A 14,924-nucleotide genomic window follows, 5' to 3' on the forward strand; every position below is an offset into this window, starting at 1 on the left:
TTAAATGACTTCTAAATCAGACTATGTTTCTGTGAATATGTTTATATTCATCTGTTTTGAGGTTACATAACTGTCTGAGATGGAGCACCTTTAGTCTGTGTCTGCATTACTGAGTAGACTGGAATCTTACATTCAACTCATGTGCAGTTTTTTTCTTTGAACATTCAGAGAATAAAAGCATCCAAAGTAAACTCTATGAAATTGAGTCCTATTGACGTCATATTGATTTATAACGACAGATTTTGAGTTAAAGTGATAGTTAACCCCCCCAAAAAAATTCAGTCATCATTTCCTCACCCTCATTTCAAACCTTTATGACTTTCTTTCATCCGCAGAATGGAAGAGAAGATATTTTGAAGAATGTTGTTAACTGGCCCCCATTGACTTGCATTGGTTTTGTGTCCATACAATAGAAGTGAATGGGGGCCAGTGCTGTTCGGTTACCAACTTTTATCAAAAGATCTTCTTTTGTGTTCTGCGTAAGAAAGTTAGTCATAAAGGTTCAAAATGACTAAATGATGACAGACTTTTTCAACTATCACTTTAACGTAACCCTCGCTGTTCTCTGTTTTTCTAATCGCCTCTCTCTCCAGAGATGTCCGTGCGGATGTCAAACTTGGACAACGAGCGAGATGACAGAGATGAAGACAGTCATGATGACAGAGGAATAAGTACGATTCCCGTCCGTTCGCCTCGCTGGCATTGAGTAACAAACATAATACCTTTAATGCCCATTTCAGCATTAGTAATTATACTGAATGAAGTAATTATACTTGTGTAAGTACATCAGATCTGCTGTATTATAATTGGTACAGTTAATGCTGTTTTTCACTGATTCAATGCATCAGATTTCAAATGGATAATAATCCTCCAGTCTCTGTGTGTGACGGGATGTTTTATTCTGTTAGAGCAGAGAGCACACATTCATGCTAACAATAGTACCGTTTCATTCCTGTTGGCTAATTGCCTGAAACAGCTTTATGGGTTAGTCTGGGTCTTTATTATAATGCTCTCCATTTGTTAATGTTTTATATAAAAAAATGTAATATATATCACAAGCCTTTTAAAGGTCCAATATGTGTTTTTTGGATAATCTATTGACAGAAATGCAAAATCAATGAATATGGAAATAAGATCTTAAATGATTAAAGGAAAGATTTCGAAATGAATGATTTTGAACGGAAATATAAAATACAAACACATGCTCTTAGAAGAGGTCTACAGGAGCATTAAAGCAATGTTGCAATTTCGGTTTATAAAACAATCAAAATGCAATAAATGTCTTGAAATTTGTTTGATTTTATAAAAAGAATTTGGTAACACTTTCCTTGAAGCATGTATGTATAAAGAGTAATTAAAGTGTAAAATGCATTATAATTCTTCATAATGTGTGTTGAATTGCATTGTATGTATACAAGAAGTATAACCAATTTAAAATGTTTAGTATAACAATGAATTGCTAAGTGTTATAATGTTTTAACTGTAATAATTAACTGCATTAAAAGGTGCATTACAATGCTTTAAAACTACTGCATTATATATACATGCTTCAAGGAAAGTGTTACGATTTTGACTTTTCCATAAAGTTGATATCCTACAAAGACTTTCAGTTGAGCTTATTGTAGCTGTTGAATCTGAAACATCCTGTGATTTGACCTTTTGAAGTTTAACTCAACACTGAAAGTTCATGTCTAGTATAAACTGACTTTATTAGAAATATCGGTGTTTACTTCATACCACGATCATCTACCGACCCAAGTGTGTTCTTTTTATATGACCGTTTGGCTCCCTTTCTCTGTCTGTCTTTGCAGTTAGCAACACTCGATTCATTGCCGCTGTTATTGAAAGGCACACGCACAGTCCGGAACGCAGGCGGAGATACTGGGGCCGGTCAGGGACAGAAAGTGACCACGGTAAGAATTTCTCTTCTCTTTAACTCTAAAGGAAAAGGAGAGATTTGAAAAGATTTGAAAAGGATCACTGATAAACTCAAAGGTGGGAAACCTAAAATATTGTGCCTTACATAGGACGAGTTTTATTAAAGAAATAAAGCAAAGCCAACCCCGGGACCTTAGTGTACGCTTGTGTTTAACCTCTTTTTCATTGGCATCTCAAGGCTTGGGTTACAGTCCACGGTGCAATGCTAAATCTGCCTTCCCCTCAGGGACGAGGCTTTCTAGAATTCATTGTGTAACCGGCAAGAGGAGAAAGGGCAGCCCTATTCCACGAGGAGAGGTGCAACGTGATAACTAAAGGAATAAAATGCAAAGAAGTGGGTAGATTGAAAGATAGCTGGAACAGTTAGAGATGGCAAAGATCTCGTACAGAAAGTCTATCGAAAGTTTCTATGCTGTATTTTTATTTGGCTGGGTTAAAGGTCACCTCCCACTGGCTGCTCAGTCATCCAGCTTTAGGGGCCGTTTTAAAGAAATATCGATTTGGCTTTTGAGCTCGTGTGTGTATGCGAGAACACAACGTTGAAGCCTTTTCCTGTGTGCTCTGACTCATTGCCGCTCCACCAACACGCAGGTTTTTCGCCACGAGCAACTGAAAGATACGAGCAGCTTTAGATTGAGATTTAAAGCAAACAAGAGATGTGTGTTTTTGCAAGGAACAGATCCTAGATCTACTTGCAAACTTGGCTCTTTGATATGTTTTAGGGATAGATCTTGATCCAGCTTCAAAGATTTTCAGTCAGTTCATACAATTTTAAAGCTGATTCTCAGTTTCAGGTTTATTTTCACAATATCGATTGTTTCAAAGCAGACTGTAATGACGTGATGGCCACATTAGGCAAACCTAATTTAACTTTGGCTCAGTAAAATCGAACAGTTAGTCAGAAACCATCTCCATACCATGAAAAAAATCAACCTACTTAAAGGCATAGTTCACCCAAATATCTGTTCTGGGGCACCATTGATTATTGTAGTGGGTTTTCCTCCTACTATGGTAGTCAATAGTGCACCAGAACTGTTTGGTTACAAACATTCTTCCAAATATCCTTCTTTGCGAAAATCTATGTGCGTAGGTTAGAAAGAACTTCCGGGAGAGTAAATGATGACAGAATTTTTTTTTTTGGGTGAACTATTCCTTTAAGAGCTTATTCTTCTGTGGTAGAACACTAAAATGAAAGTACAGGGGCAAATATTTTGAAGTTATATAATGTGTGTCATAAATTTAGACATAATTAAATGTTTAAGATAACATTTCAATTGTTGGGATCATGATTTGTTTATTCTGTAGTCTTCGAAACTGTCTGGCACACATACTGTTTTATATGCTCTCTAAGTCAGCTCATACAAACATTGATCAAAGTCAGGATCATGAGAGGTTTTTGACCTTTCCTTCACCTCTCATCCTGTTTTAAATCGCGTCACATGCGGCTAGACATTTGGCCTCTTGACAGCAGGACAGGACCTTTCTCCACTATATTGTACCTTCATTCATTTTATTCAGGATGTTGTTTAGTAACATACGTAAATTTAACCGATTTAGGAGCTCCTCTTTTATATTGTGTGCATTTAGTTGCAACTGTCAAGTCTATTATTTATTTAATCTATTTCATCTTACTGTCACTTACTAAGTATTGTTTGCTTAAAAGGAACTGTTAGGGTTTTGCAGAAGAAAATTTATTTAGATAGACCTAAAACCACGCCTCCAAAACATTATGGGATAGTTCACCTAAAAACTTTGAATTGTTCCAAACCTATATAAATATCTTTGTATTGATGAACACAGAGAAAGATGCTTGTATGCTTATTACCAAACCATCATTTTTAAACTTAAATATGAATGTATTTTATTATATAGATTTATATTTTAGTTTTGTTTTAAATCATTAAACATAATATTTATACTGTATCTGCGGATGGTAAGATTAGAAGCAATTAAAAGATTTCTTCTTTAGTTTAAAAAACTGTTAAAACTCCACGTGAACCGGAAGTTGCGATCGTTTTCCAAGTGAAAAGGAATTTCAAAGGAGGTGTGGCTTGTGTTTTTCACTGCGAATTGTTTGGATGTGTAAAACAGCTGTTACATTGATTTTGAAATTTTACATTTTTAAACTGGTAGCAGACTGACATTTGAAGGGTAGGAGTTAACGGATGCTCCGGGCAAGCCTACTAATTTATGTCATTTCAGATAAATAGTGAGGGCGCGAGGGAACATTAATCTTAAAAAGAAAATGACTCATTGATAAGCGATTCACTATAAACGCTTTAATATTTCATGAAAAAATAAGAATTGTCATTTTTTATTTCACTGGGACTTTAAGATTATAACATTAAAGACTCAAAAGTAAGTTCATAGCATGATTTTAACTTTCTGTTGATTTGTCTTCGCTTTTCTTGTTGTGTAAGTTTCTCGACTTGACTAGGATTCTTGTTTATTTATACCCAGGTTACAGCACCATGAGCCCTCAAGAGGACAGCGAGAACCCGCCGTGCAACAACGATCCTCTGTCAGCGGGTGTTGACGTGGGCAATCACGATGAGGACCTTGACCTGGATACACCTCCCCAGACAGCTGCTCTTCTCAGCCACAAGTTCTACCCGTATCGGCACCCCCACACACACCACCCCCTTCACTTGCACACGCACCATCTCCAGGCGGCCGTAACCGTGCACAGCGTAGATGCCGAGTGCTGATCCCGCCCACCTGTGACTCCCGAACCACCAACCTTGATGCCACTGATCTCCAACCCTGCCTCTATATCCATCACCACAGCTCCAGCCCTCTGGTCCCTGCATCCTCCAAAGAGAGGAGAGAACCAGAACTCCCTCTCTCATGGGAACTTGGTGATGGGTAGTTGATAGTGGGCAATTCGGTATGTGACTATGGGGCAAACAGTTGGCCTCTTTAGAGACATTTAGGGAGTGGAGTTAGCAGGTGCATACAAAGCTCCTTAAGATTTCTTTTTCCAAGAAAACAATGAAGATTAAAGGAATATTTTTCTACTATTTATTTAACTGGAGATAAATGAATGGGAAAAAAATGATATTGACTGACTGAATATCATGGCCCGCTGAGTCCTTTTTTAGGATGCGGCCCCAGTTTTTCCCTTTACTAGACTGCGTAGCAGACGTGAAGGATTCGATTCATGGCACATTCGTGTTATACACGTGCCATGAGCTTTTCCTGTGGGTAAACAAAGAATTTCAAGGCACAAAAGACATGAATGCCTGTGCTGCACATCAGAGAGAGTCCGACCATCTGCGACTGGAGTCTTGGAAATGTGCTGTTTTCAGAGGAACTGTCACTCTCCGATTTGCTAGTTCCGTTTGTGTGTATCATTTGTGACGGTGTGAGAAGGTTTATCTTCAGACAGTGCAACATGACCAAGGTTGTCTGGGCCACATGGGTTTAGTCTCCAAACCCAATGACAGTTATTTGAAATATTTTAAAGATGACTGGGAGAGAGACTATGCTGTCTCACCACTGTGTGTATAAGCTCTCATTGTTTTTTTGTCTGCTCCGATTATTTTGCATTCGTTGTGAGAAAGAATGCGTGTTCTTGTTTACGTGATCGTGTGTACGGATGCGTGATGGTACAGACGGATTAAATCCATTAATGTTATTTTTTTAAGTCATTAGTCAGTATTGATGGAATGCCGTGATATTTTTCAAATCCTTCTAAACCCATTTACAGTTTCATTCAGCTGCCTGTCTGCCGAGTGTAGACGATGTGCTTTCATGATTTTAGAGGGACTGTGACTATTGTTTTCAGAATGAAATGATATACCGTGTATATACATCTAAAGTTTAACAAAGTAGCTATAAATGTGTCACACACTACAAACCTTTTATCCTGGCCAGGAGTGTTTTATTTTGTCATGGTTTTATTGAATTCTGTTAATGGGAGCTGTCGTGTTTCTTTATTGTTCCACAAAAGTTCACCCAAAAATGAAAATTCTATCTTTGTTTACTCACTGATTCACACATTCAGAACACATTAGAAGTCAGTTTCATCATTTCTGTTTAGTTCTCTTACAATGGCAGATATCTGATATAGAGGTTTTAACACTGTTTGACAACTATTTTAAAGCAATAGTATTTGTCATTTATTCACCCCGTGCTGTTCCAAACCTGTATGACTTTCTCCTTCGTGTCCATACAACGAAAGTCAAAGGGAGCCGATGTTGTCTGGTTACCAACATTCTTCAAAATATCTTCTTTTGTGATCTGCAGAAAAAAAGAAAATCACATTTTTAACACAACTGTGATTCATCTGGTCATTCATTGTTACTTGTAGTGCTGTCAATATGACCAATAATAACACTACACATGGTGTTTGTATTTACATTCAGCATCATAAATAATATTCTTAATTAGCTTCATTTAAGTGTTTTATGAAATGAATTTCATTACTTAGTGGTCATATTTCAAATACACTTTATATTGTGGTGCTCAATTTACATTTGTTTCAAACGTTTGGGGTGTATTTGAAGAGTTTGGTTCCTAAATTAGATAAATCTGTCTTCAAAGTTGTTAAAAAAAATCATGTTTTTGGTGCATTCCAATTAATATCAATCAAACTGCAGTTGGTTTGTTTTAATGTAAGCCACAATTACTCAAAAATACAGCTAACTAACACAATTAAAAGCACGAAAACATGGTAACATAATGAAAAACAGGATTTTTGAATAATTTCGGACATTTTGGAACCAAACTGATTTATATATGATTATTATATATCCGTTCAGGGTATATACCTTTTACCACCAACACTGCGAAAACTTTTTTTCTGGTCTCTCATGTTGGTTACTGCATCGATATACTAGTAGTGGTAAAGTGTAAAACGAATATCCAAACATAGGCATTAATGGGGCTAGATTAACAAATGAGCCCTATCTCAAACAACCTCCTTCAGGACATCATCAGACTATTTCTGACCTACATTTACAGTTTCTGTCTCGGGACCACACGCGCGCACGCGCGCACACAACTAAAGGTCGTGTGAAGTGCAGGGCATTCCGCGCGCGCTGTCGCGATCACGGAGCATTTGCGCACAAGGACGTAAGGGAGGTACAGGAGAGATTTGTGAAGGTGCATCTGAGGTCCAAATGAACACAGACGATTTTACCTCACTGGGGACAATTCGCCATAAAGGGATAGATGGATCCCCTTATCGTTTGAGCTTCTGTTATGCCTCTTAATAATATGCATGCATGCACTCTTTACAATTGGGCTCCCAAAAGCGTTCTTTGTGAGCTATTTTGGTTCCCTAAATATCATTTTAGGTTCTTGAAAGATCTATTTCTTGCATTTTTACATACTCTAACGAACACTTTTACATTTATTTTGTATGCACATCGGTTTTGAATTTACACGAAAGTCTACGCACAAATGAATAATCGCCAGTGGTTAGGACCACACACACACATACCGCCGCCCACACACACTCGGCGCTGCTCGCGGCGAGGGGTTCAAGGTTCCCATCATCCCTTCACATAAACACAAGCACGTCCCAGATGCGCGATCTGCTGGCTCCGGCACTCGCGCGCGCGCCCACGCGCTACTTTTCTGAGCCATTGAATTATTCTGGTCTCCACTCAATCCCACTCAGAGAGGCGCTGAATCACATGCGTTAGACACGGCCGTGGGTTCATGCTCAGGTAATTGAGCCGAACGCACATCTACCTGTATGTGAGTTTCCTCTAAGGTTGATAACGGCGATGGAATCGTAGAGAATAGTGGATTTATTAATGCGTACTGCTGTCCAAAACAACGCAACATCTATATTTCTATATTTTCTTTAACAAACACCAGCTGTCAATCATTAAAATCATTAGGGCCTATATAATTGCTTCAGATAATAGTTTCTATTAAAACAATACAATCTCCATTACAATTGTACACTTTCTATGTTTTAAACTTTTATTTGTTTATCGGTAATGTGTCCAAAATTAGATCCAGAAGAGTGGGGTGTTTTCACAATGGGCTGTCCCGATTCTTAAAGAGTCCGAGTCAGACGGTCTGTAAATAATGTTGATGTGGGTTGTATAGCTAAACCCTGAAAGCGTTCATTCAGGGACATTATAAGGACTCCTGTGATAAAGTCTGCCAGAAGATGGCATTTAGCACACCCACGAGAGGCGGCAAAAGTCATTCATTCCTACATCGCATCAAGTATAACGAATCTAAAGACCTATCCCCGCGATTTCTCCAGATATGCCTATATACCATTTATCTCTCCAAGCGCACGAGATTTGTTTAAACCATAAATATCAACTTGTGCACGTATACACCAAAACATTTCAGCAACTACTATTAAAGAATGACAACTGATGCCTCGAGTTGTTTTCATTGTTGCAATAATCCTCATGCTATTGCTCTTATCAAATTAAGTGCGTTATATATTTTTAAAGATGCTTTCAAGGTTGTCCTCACACGCAAGGCAGCCTTGCAGGCAGGACGAGTTTAGGTTTCTATCGGTGGAGGTCGCCAGCTGTACTGTGGTGGGGATGATCCTCACTTCTTTCAAGTGCGCCGTCGATGGGTTTGACTAGAGGCACACAGACGCCCACCTATCCGCTCTCTCCGACTCACTTTCCAACGAGCGCTGCAAAATGGCGGCCGCTCCATCCATCCAGCCGCCGTGCGTACACGCGACAAAGCGGGAAAATTCACCTCACGCGGACTCCGACAGCCCCGCGAGCCGACAGGATGAGGACGCAGCATCCGAGGGGATCGCCATCCTCCGAGATCTACCGGAACTGGATCCGGAGGAGATCGAAAGACGACTGCAGAAAACTCGCAGAGAGCTGAGCAACAGGAGGAAGATCCTTATTAAGAATTTGCCACAGGACACCACTAACCAGGTAGAGAGACTGAATATATCAGCATGACAGGTGAAAGTTACACTGTTCACTAGTTTCTTTGAAAAAAGAGAATACCTTTACAGGTGAGTTTGTTTAGGGCGCGTAAACAATTTTTTTATGTAAGTTAAATTCAGTGTATAAGTTAAACAATTCACCTGATATTACGCGCACAACTGCTAATTTACACTTCATGCATTTCAGCCAAAATAAATAAAAAGACGACGACCTAACATCGTAAGTTACCAATAAGTATCATTTTAAAAACTGTTAGTTGGAAAAAGGATATTAGGAGGTAACAAATAACGTTACTTTATATTTATTTACATAGCAATGACATCAAAGCTAAACTTTTGACGTGGATGGAATAACCTACATACCGTTTTGCGTGTTTCCCTAAACATTATCCACTTCAAAAACAAGACTAAACGGGTAGTGTAAAAGCACCCCTAAAGTAAAACTAAAACTGTAAAATATTTAGTAGTAGTAATATATCACCACAGAAGCACCTTTGACGGCTCGGCGCGGCTAGAGCTCCGCTAAAAATGTGCTGCTCACCGTCTCCCGTTATTTCAAAATGTCATTCAAACATCCAAATAAACGACCAACTGTCATTTATTATTTGTTAGACATTTATTTAAAACCTAATAAAGTGACTGTATGTTATTTATTTTTATCTTTGTTTTTGTATAACTGATATATTGTCAGGACACATCAACATCGCCTCTTTTGCTCGTTTAGTCGTGGTTACGTGTATTCTCGACGCGTATTTGCTCAAGAATTCAGACAAGAGGTCCGACGGTTGAGTCATAGAAAACAGCACGTCGGTGAGCGAAACTGCGAGTGGGAGATGTTTTCATTTCAAGCCGAGGTGCCCGCTGCAGCCTGTGGCATTTCCTACAAAGTTTTACCTCATTATTAATGTTAGTAAACATATCGCGTACCTGGAACCTCGAGGGAGTTGTAATATTTTCACGGAAAGTCAATATCTAATCTCCTGAAAAGATGGCGCTACGTTTTGAGTGTGCATTTTGACATTCGAGGGTTTCTCTGTAATATCGCGAATATCGTGATTATTGCTCTGTGAGGTGATTAATCATTGTGCAATATTCTATCAGTCTCCGGTGCTGTGAGGCATATGTTGAATTACGAACACATGAACTGAGAGAGCACTGCACTTTGTTGCAGTTTGGTCGAGTGTCAGGTGCGCAAAACCACTGTGATCTTAACAGTGAGAACACATGTTGGGCAAATCCACCCCCCCCCCCTCTCTCTCTCTCTCTCTCTCTCTCTCTGTCATTCATACAAGTGCCTTATACTGAATAATTTAGGAGCAGGGCAGTCACATGTTGGGGGCAGGAGAAATAAAGTCAGTTAACCTTTATAAGGCTTCATATTCTGGGCAGCACTATTCTCTCCTTTTTCACCTCCTTGAGTGTGTTGTTGGTTTTGGTGTCACTATCAGATGTTGTGCACTGAGGTCCGTGCACGTTCTGAATGCTCACAACATTACCACATACAGATATTTTGGAAAATATTAACAAAAATGCCAGAATGTTTAAAATGAGAAGTTCAGACATTTAAAGGCTCTGCATCAAACTGAGAAAATCATTACGAATGGGTTTTGTTTACCTTCGTTCAAAGTAAATCTTAAATTCTGTCCAATTGTTGTCATTAAATTGTTATTTCCAATGTTTTCCTTGTGTCACTAGTTAATCAATTGTTTTCAATACCCTTTCGTATGAAGATTTCTTCTGTCCTCCCATCTCTTTGGCCGTTGAGTTGGGACACCACCCGTGTCAAACGCTTTATCTAGGATTTTACACATTTCAGCATTTTACCACTATTCTACTATCTGGTCTTGTATGTACACACTCCTTACTTTCTTCATGTGTTTATTGGAGCTAGTATAGCATCCTAAAATGGGGCATCCTGATGTTTTCTGGAAATTACCACCTGCTTATGTGGGGGTCAATGTGTTGTCATTGTAGTTGTTTTGCTTTGCAAAAATGTTTAATTATATATTGAATGCTTAGATATCATGCTTGCTGGCCAAATTATACAAAATGCATATTCATATATTTCAATGGCTAGCAATTGTTTCCGTCTTAACATTAGTTAATTATTGAACACATTTAGGTACAAAAACTTTTGAATGTAAAAAGGTATTCCGAGCTGAATTATAATAATGCACTGAATACTTAAATGAGCCTCGTAATTTTTATAATTATCTAATTTAATTTCAAATTTTGCTATTGAGATTCTTAAGGATTTAAGTCTTTCTGAAATCTTTCTCTTTTCGTGGCTCATTTTGAGTATGAAAGTATCTTTATACTTAAGAAACAGAAGTCTAGCTAGCTAGAGTTGTTAAGGGTGAATTTAATTCATTTCCATGAATCAGCACCGTCTGTCTCATAAGTGATTTATTTGTTAGATTACTCAGAATTCCAATATGGACTTTTTAATGCATTATAATGTTGTATAAAAATAAAAAGGGTTTTAGATAGCACCCAGCTCCATTGTGTAGTCACAGTAGTTTGTTCGACTTGCTCCAAAGCAGGTTGAAATTGTGCTGTTAGCAGCTTTTATCAATGTCACAGACCTACAGTAAGACACATTTAGAATTCGTCCTTGTGTTCTTAGAGAGAACAGAGTGTCTCTGAGTTCTTAATAGACACGAGCAATATCAAATGATTAACAAGTGCACGTATAAGGTTATTCTTACTCTGAAAACAGACCTTTTTTTGTTTTAACTTCCCTTTTTTGTAATTCCCTCTTGTTAACACTGACAGTCTGTTCATATACCTTATGCACAGTGAGTGACCTCTGCTACATGCACACACAACGCACCGGTGAACAAGACCAGGGACATTCATTTAGTTTCCCGTCCATCTCTGTTAGCCATCAAATATTCCAGATGTTAGTAGCAGACTGATTTATTTTTTATGGAGGTTTGTACACATGCACACACACCGATGCTGGTCCTGACATCTTAATCCATCTCCAAAGGTCTCTGTTAAGCTTTCTACCCATTTATGGGCTTTTGTAATGGATGTGTTATGCGCTGTGTTAAGAGACACCCATAACCGATGACAACCTTACTTTGTGACTTTAATAGAGACAGGGGGGGCAGTATGTTGCTCTTTGAAATAGCAGAGAGAAAGGGAATTAGACAAAGCACACTTTGTCTGGGATTAAACATGTAGTTTATATAGTGCATATAGATTAGAATGCATGTAAGTTTTGTCTATTCGATAGTTTTCGAAAACAGTGAAGGAGATTAAAGGGATAGTTAACCCAAAAAGGAAAATTGTGTCATCATTTACTCACCCTCATGTTGTTTCAAACCTGTTGTAGATTTTGTTGTTCTTTGTTTAGCGTCCCTACTATTTCAAAATATCTTCTTTTGTGTTCAACACGACCAAGAGTTTAATAAAGTTTTGAAACAACTTGAGGGTGAATAAATGATGACAGAATTTTCATTTTTGGGTGAACTATTCCTTTAATGTTATACTAGTTTTGACCCATAGTATTCTCGTGACAAAATGTCATCATATTATGCACCATAAACTTACGTCCCTCCACATTTCTGATCTTCCCTTATTTTTCCAAACCAGCAGGTACCTTTGTGTTTTAGCAGATAACTTCAATCTCACACAAGCGACTTACAAAGAACTGTTTGTCTCCCCCAAAATGTCATGAAAGTAGATCTCAAAAAGAAGTGTAATCCAGCACAGCCAATAGCGGTCCCATACTGTTCAGTATGTTGTTTCCCCTGCTGAATGCAGAACTACCTTTTTGTCATAATTCAAGTGTGTCCTTTTAGATGTTCCTTTTGTGAAAACACAAAGGCAGTGTGGGCACCTCTGGTTTATCTCCCTTAACACGTGTGCTAGATCTGACAGCAGGGCCTGCTGTGTGCATAAAAGGGAAGAGGAAGAGATTTATGACACGGCATATGTGTGTGTTTATCTGATAATACTGGAACAGTGGACAGTGGCTTTGTGGCTGCAGATGGGCACCTCATTTTCATGCCCACACCATCTGTACATTTAATGTTCTTTAAAGAGTTAAGCCAAAAAATTAGTTAGAAGAAAAATTAAGAAACCTGGCTAAACGTCTTAGGGCGTGCTCACATTTAGCCTGGTTGCTGTTAACCTTGCCCGAGCACAATTGTGACAATTTTCATATGCATATTCATCATTTGTGCTGCTTTTAGAGCTGCATTCTCACCCATCTTTCTCTCTATCTCAACCCCTTACAGGAGGTCCATGACATTCTACGCGAGTACGAGCTAAAATACTGTTTCGTGGACCGGAACAAAGGAACAGGTAATTGGCCTTCTTCAGTCATTCTACTGCTCTCATGTCTAATGGTTCTCCTCCCTCGGAGCCATCAGAATCCAGACCTCCTTCAGCACACTTTTGCCTACTGTACTTACAGCACATGAAATGTTAATTTCCTACCGCGTTGAATGAGCACTTTGTGAGAAATGTTCTATCTTGCCGAAAGGTCTCACTCAGCCCTTTAGATACATAAATGTTGCCTGTACTTCTGAAGTGATGCTCAAAGTTTTATTGCTTTATGTGGCAGTGAAATGTCTTTATAAATATATACGAAATATTGAAACAAATAAGCATGTTTATAACTGTCTTATATCTTAAACCCCCAGGTAAGTATATTAGTTAAGATTGTTAACACTTAAATAGATTTTAAAAAAATACAAAACTATTGTTAAGTAAATCTATAATCTTACATTAACTAAATTATACCATAACTAAATTATTAGCTAAGTAAATTGAATTGTAGTATTTTAAATTACTTGTCCGTTTTAAACGGACGATTTTGTTCTCTTGTTGTTTTATTTTGTTATCTTGCACATCGCTCCAGACTCTCCTTTTCCTGAACATGACAGATAGACTACTTCCTTAATTTGGGACAATTTTAACCTTCATAACATTCAGTTTAGTAAAAATAAAATGTAAAGTGTCCTTTTCATGAGATGGGCCAAGTTGCTATTTTAATTTAAGTTTTATTTACCCAAAAGTGACTTTTCAGCTACAAAAAAAATGAACATTTCTCCACTGAATGCACAGTTTTGAATGAGTACTGTTGTGATGGGAACAACAAGCATTGTCAAATAACTAATTACTAAACAATGGGGCTTCAATAATGCCATAATAAAAAAGGTTTTTTATTTTTATAACTTGCAAATAGTTTTTGGCACACGACACAATGACAAGGTGTTATTATTCATAAACATGTTCTTTAAAAAAACAAAAGATGAAACATTTTGATGATGAAAAATACCATTAGATAAAAAGCTCTCAAATACTTCAGTGTAATAGCATTCATCAGATGCATCTGTTTTGTCTAGCAGGATGTGATTTACCCAAGCCCAAGACCTTAACAGAAGGGTCTTCAACTACTATTCTTTGAGAGCCAGATTCCACAAGTATAAATAGAATGCGGGCCAGTTTTTTACCATATCATTTCTTCTGTTATTTTGAATTTTTGTTATTTAATGCATTCTGTTCCTTTTATACTGCTTTTGTTGCTGTCACTTATTAGGTCATTATTTAAAACAATATTGCATCCAGTTTTAGTGCCTTTTCATGACATTCAATTAAAACTGATATTGTCTTTTTAATTGTATTTTATGCGTTAGTTTACCCCAAAATGAAATTGCTGTTAATTTACTCACCCCCTGCAGTCTCCCAGTACTTCCAAGATGTGGGTGGCATTGTTTTTCAAGAAGATATTTATGAAGATAATGGTTGAATTAATAAGTCAAAGACGCTAATGCATTCAGCACAAATGTAATCCCTGCCCCTTGGTTTTAAACTGGCGTCTTGAATGATCTGACGTATTTCCGGTAAGATTCCTACTTCTCCTCTACTTCCTGGGGATTTAAAGGACGATTTCGCTTGTCCGCCCCCTGACGTTTTAAAGAATATCTCAACGGCGAACGCATCAAGTATAAACGTCTCGTCCGTTTGGGGAGTTGTGCTCGCAGTCAACGGAGGCTCGCGAAGCAGAGCAAATCATTTGGTCTGCGAAAGAAACTTGAATTCCTTCAGCAACTTCGGGTGAATTCCAATTGCATTC

The 14,924-nt window shown here is 38.0% G+C and overlaps 2 protein-coding genes across 2 annotated transcripts in view; both read left to right on the forward strand.

The window, feature by feature from the left end:
• Nucleotides 1-5,802, forward strand: part of LOC130424655 (VWFA and cache domain-containing protein 1-like) — a 66,039-nt gene extending 60,237 nt beyond the window's left edge. The window contains exons 25-27 of the mRNA XM_056750489.1: nt 594-671; nt 1,812-1,913; nt 4,399-5,802. Of these exons, the coding sequence (XP_056606467.1) occupies nt 594-671; nt 1,812-1,913; nt 4,399-4,646 (428 nt within the window). The 3' untranslated portion in view covers nt 4,647-5,802. The remainder of the gene's footprint in view (nt 1-593; nt 672-1,811; nt 1,914-4,398) is intronic.
• A 2,645-nt stretch (nt 5,803-8,447) lies between these two features.
• The window catches only part of LOC130424656 (ribonucleoprotein PTB-binding 2-like), a 44,455-nt gene continuing 37,978 nt past the window's right edge, over nt 8,448-14,924 (forward strand). Inside the window, exons 1-2 of the mRNA XM_056750490.1 lie at nt 8,448-8,819; nt 13,081-13,147. Coding sequence (XP_056606468.1) covers nt 8,568-8,819; nt 13,081-13,147 — 319 coding nt within the window. The 5' untranslated portion in view covers nt 8,448-8,567. The remainder of the gene's footprint in view (nt 8,820-13,080; nt 13,148-14,924) is intronic.

This window comes from Triplophysa dalaica, chromosome 6 (assembly GCF_015846415.1).
Source record: "Triplophysa dalaica isolate WHDGS20190420 chromosome 6, ASM1584641v1, whole genome shotgun sequence".
Lineage (NCBI taxonomy): Eukaryota > Metazoa > Chordata > Actinopteri > Cypriniformes > Nemacheilidae > Triplophysa > Triplophysa dalaica.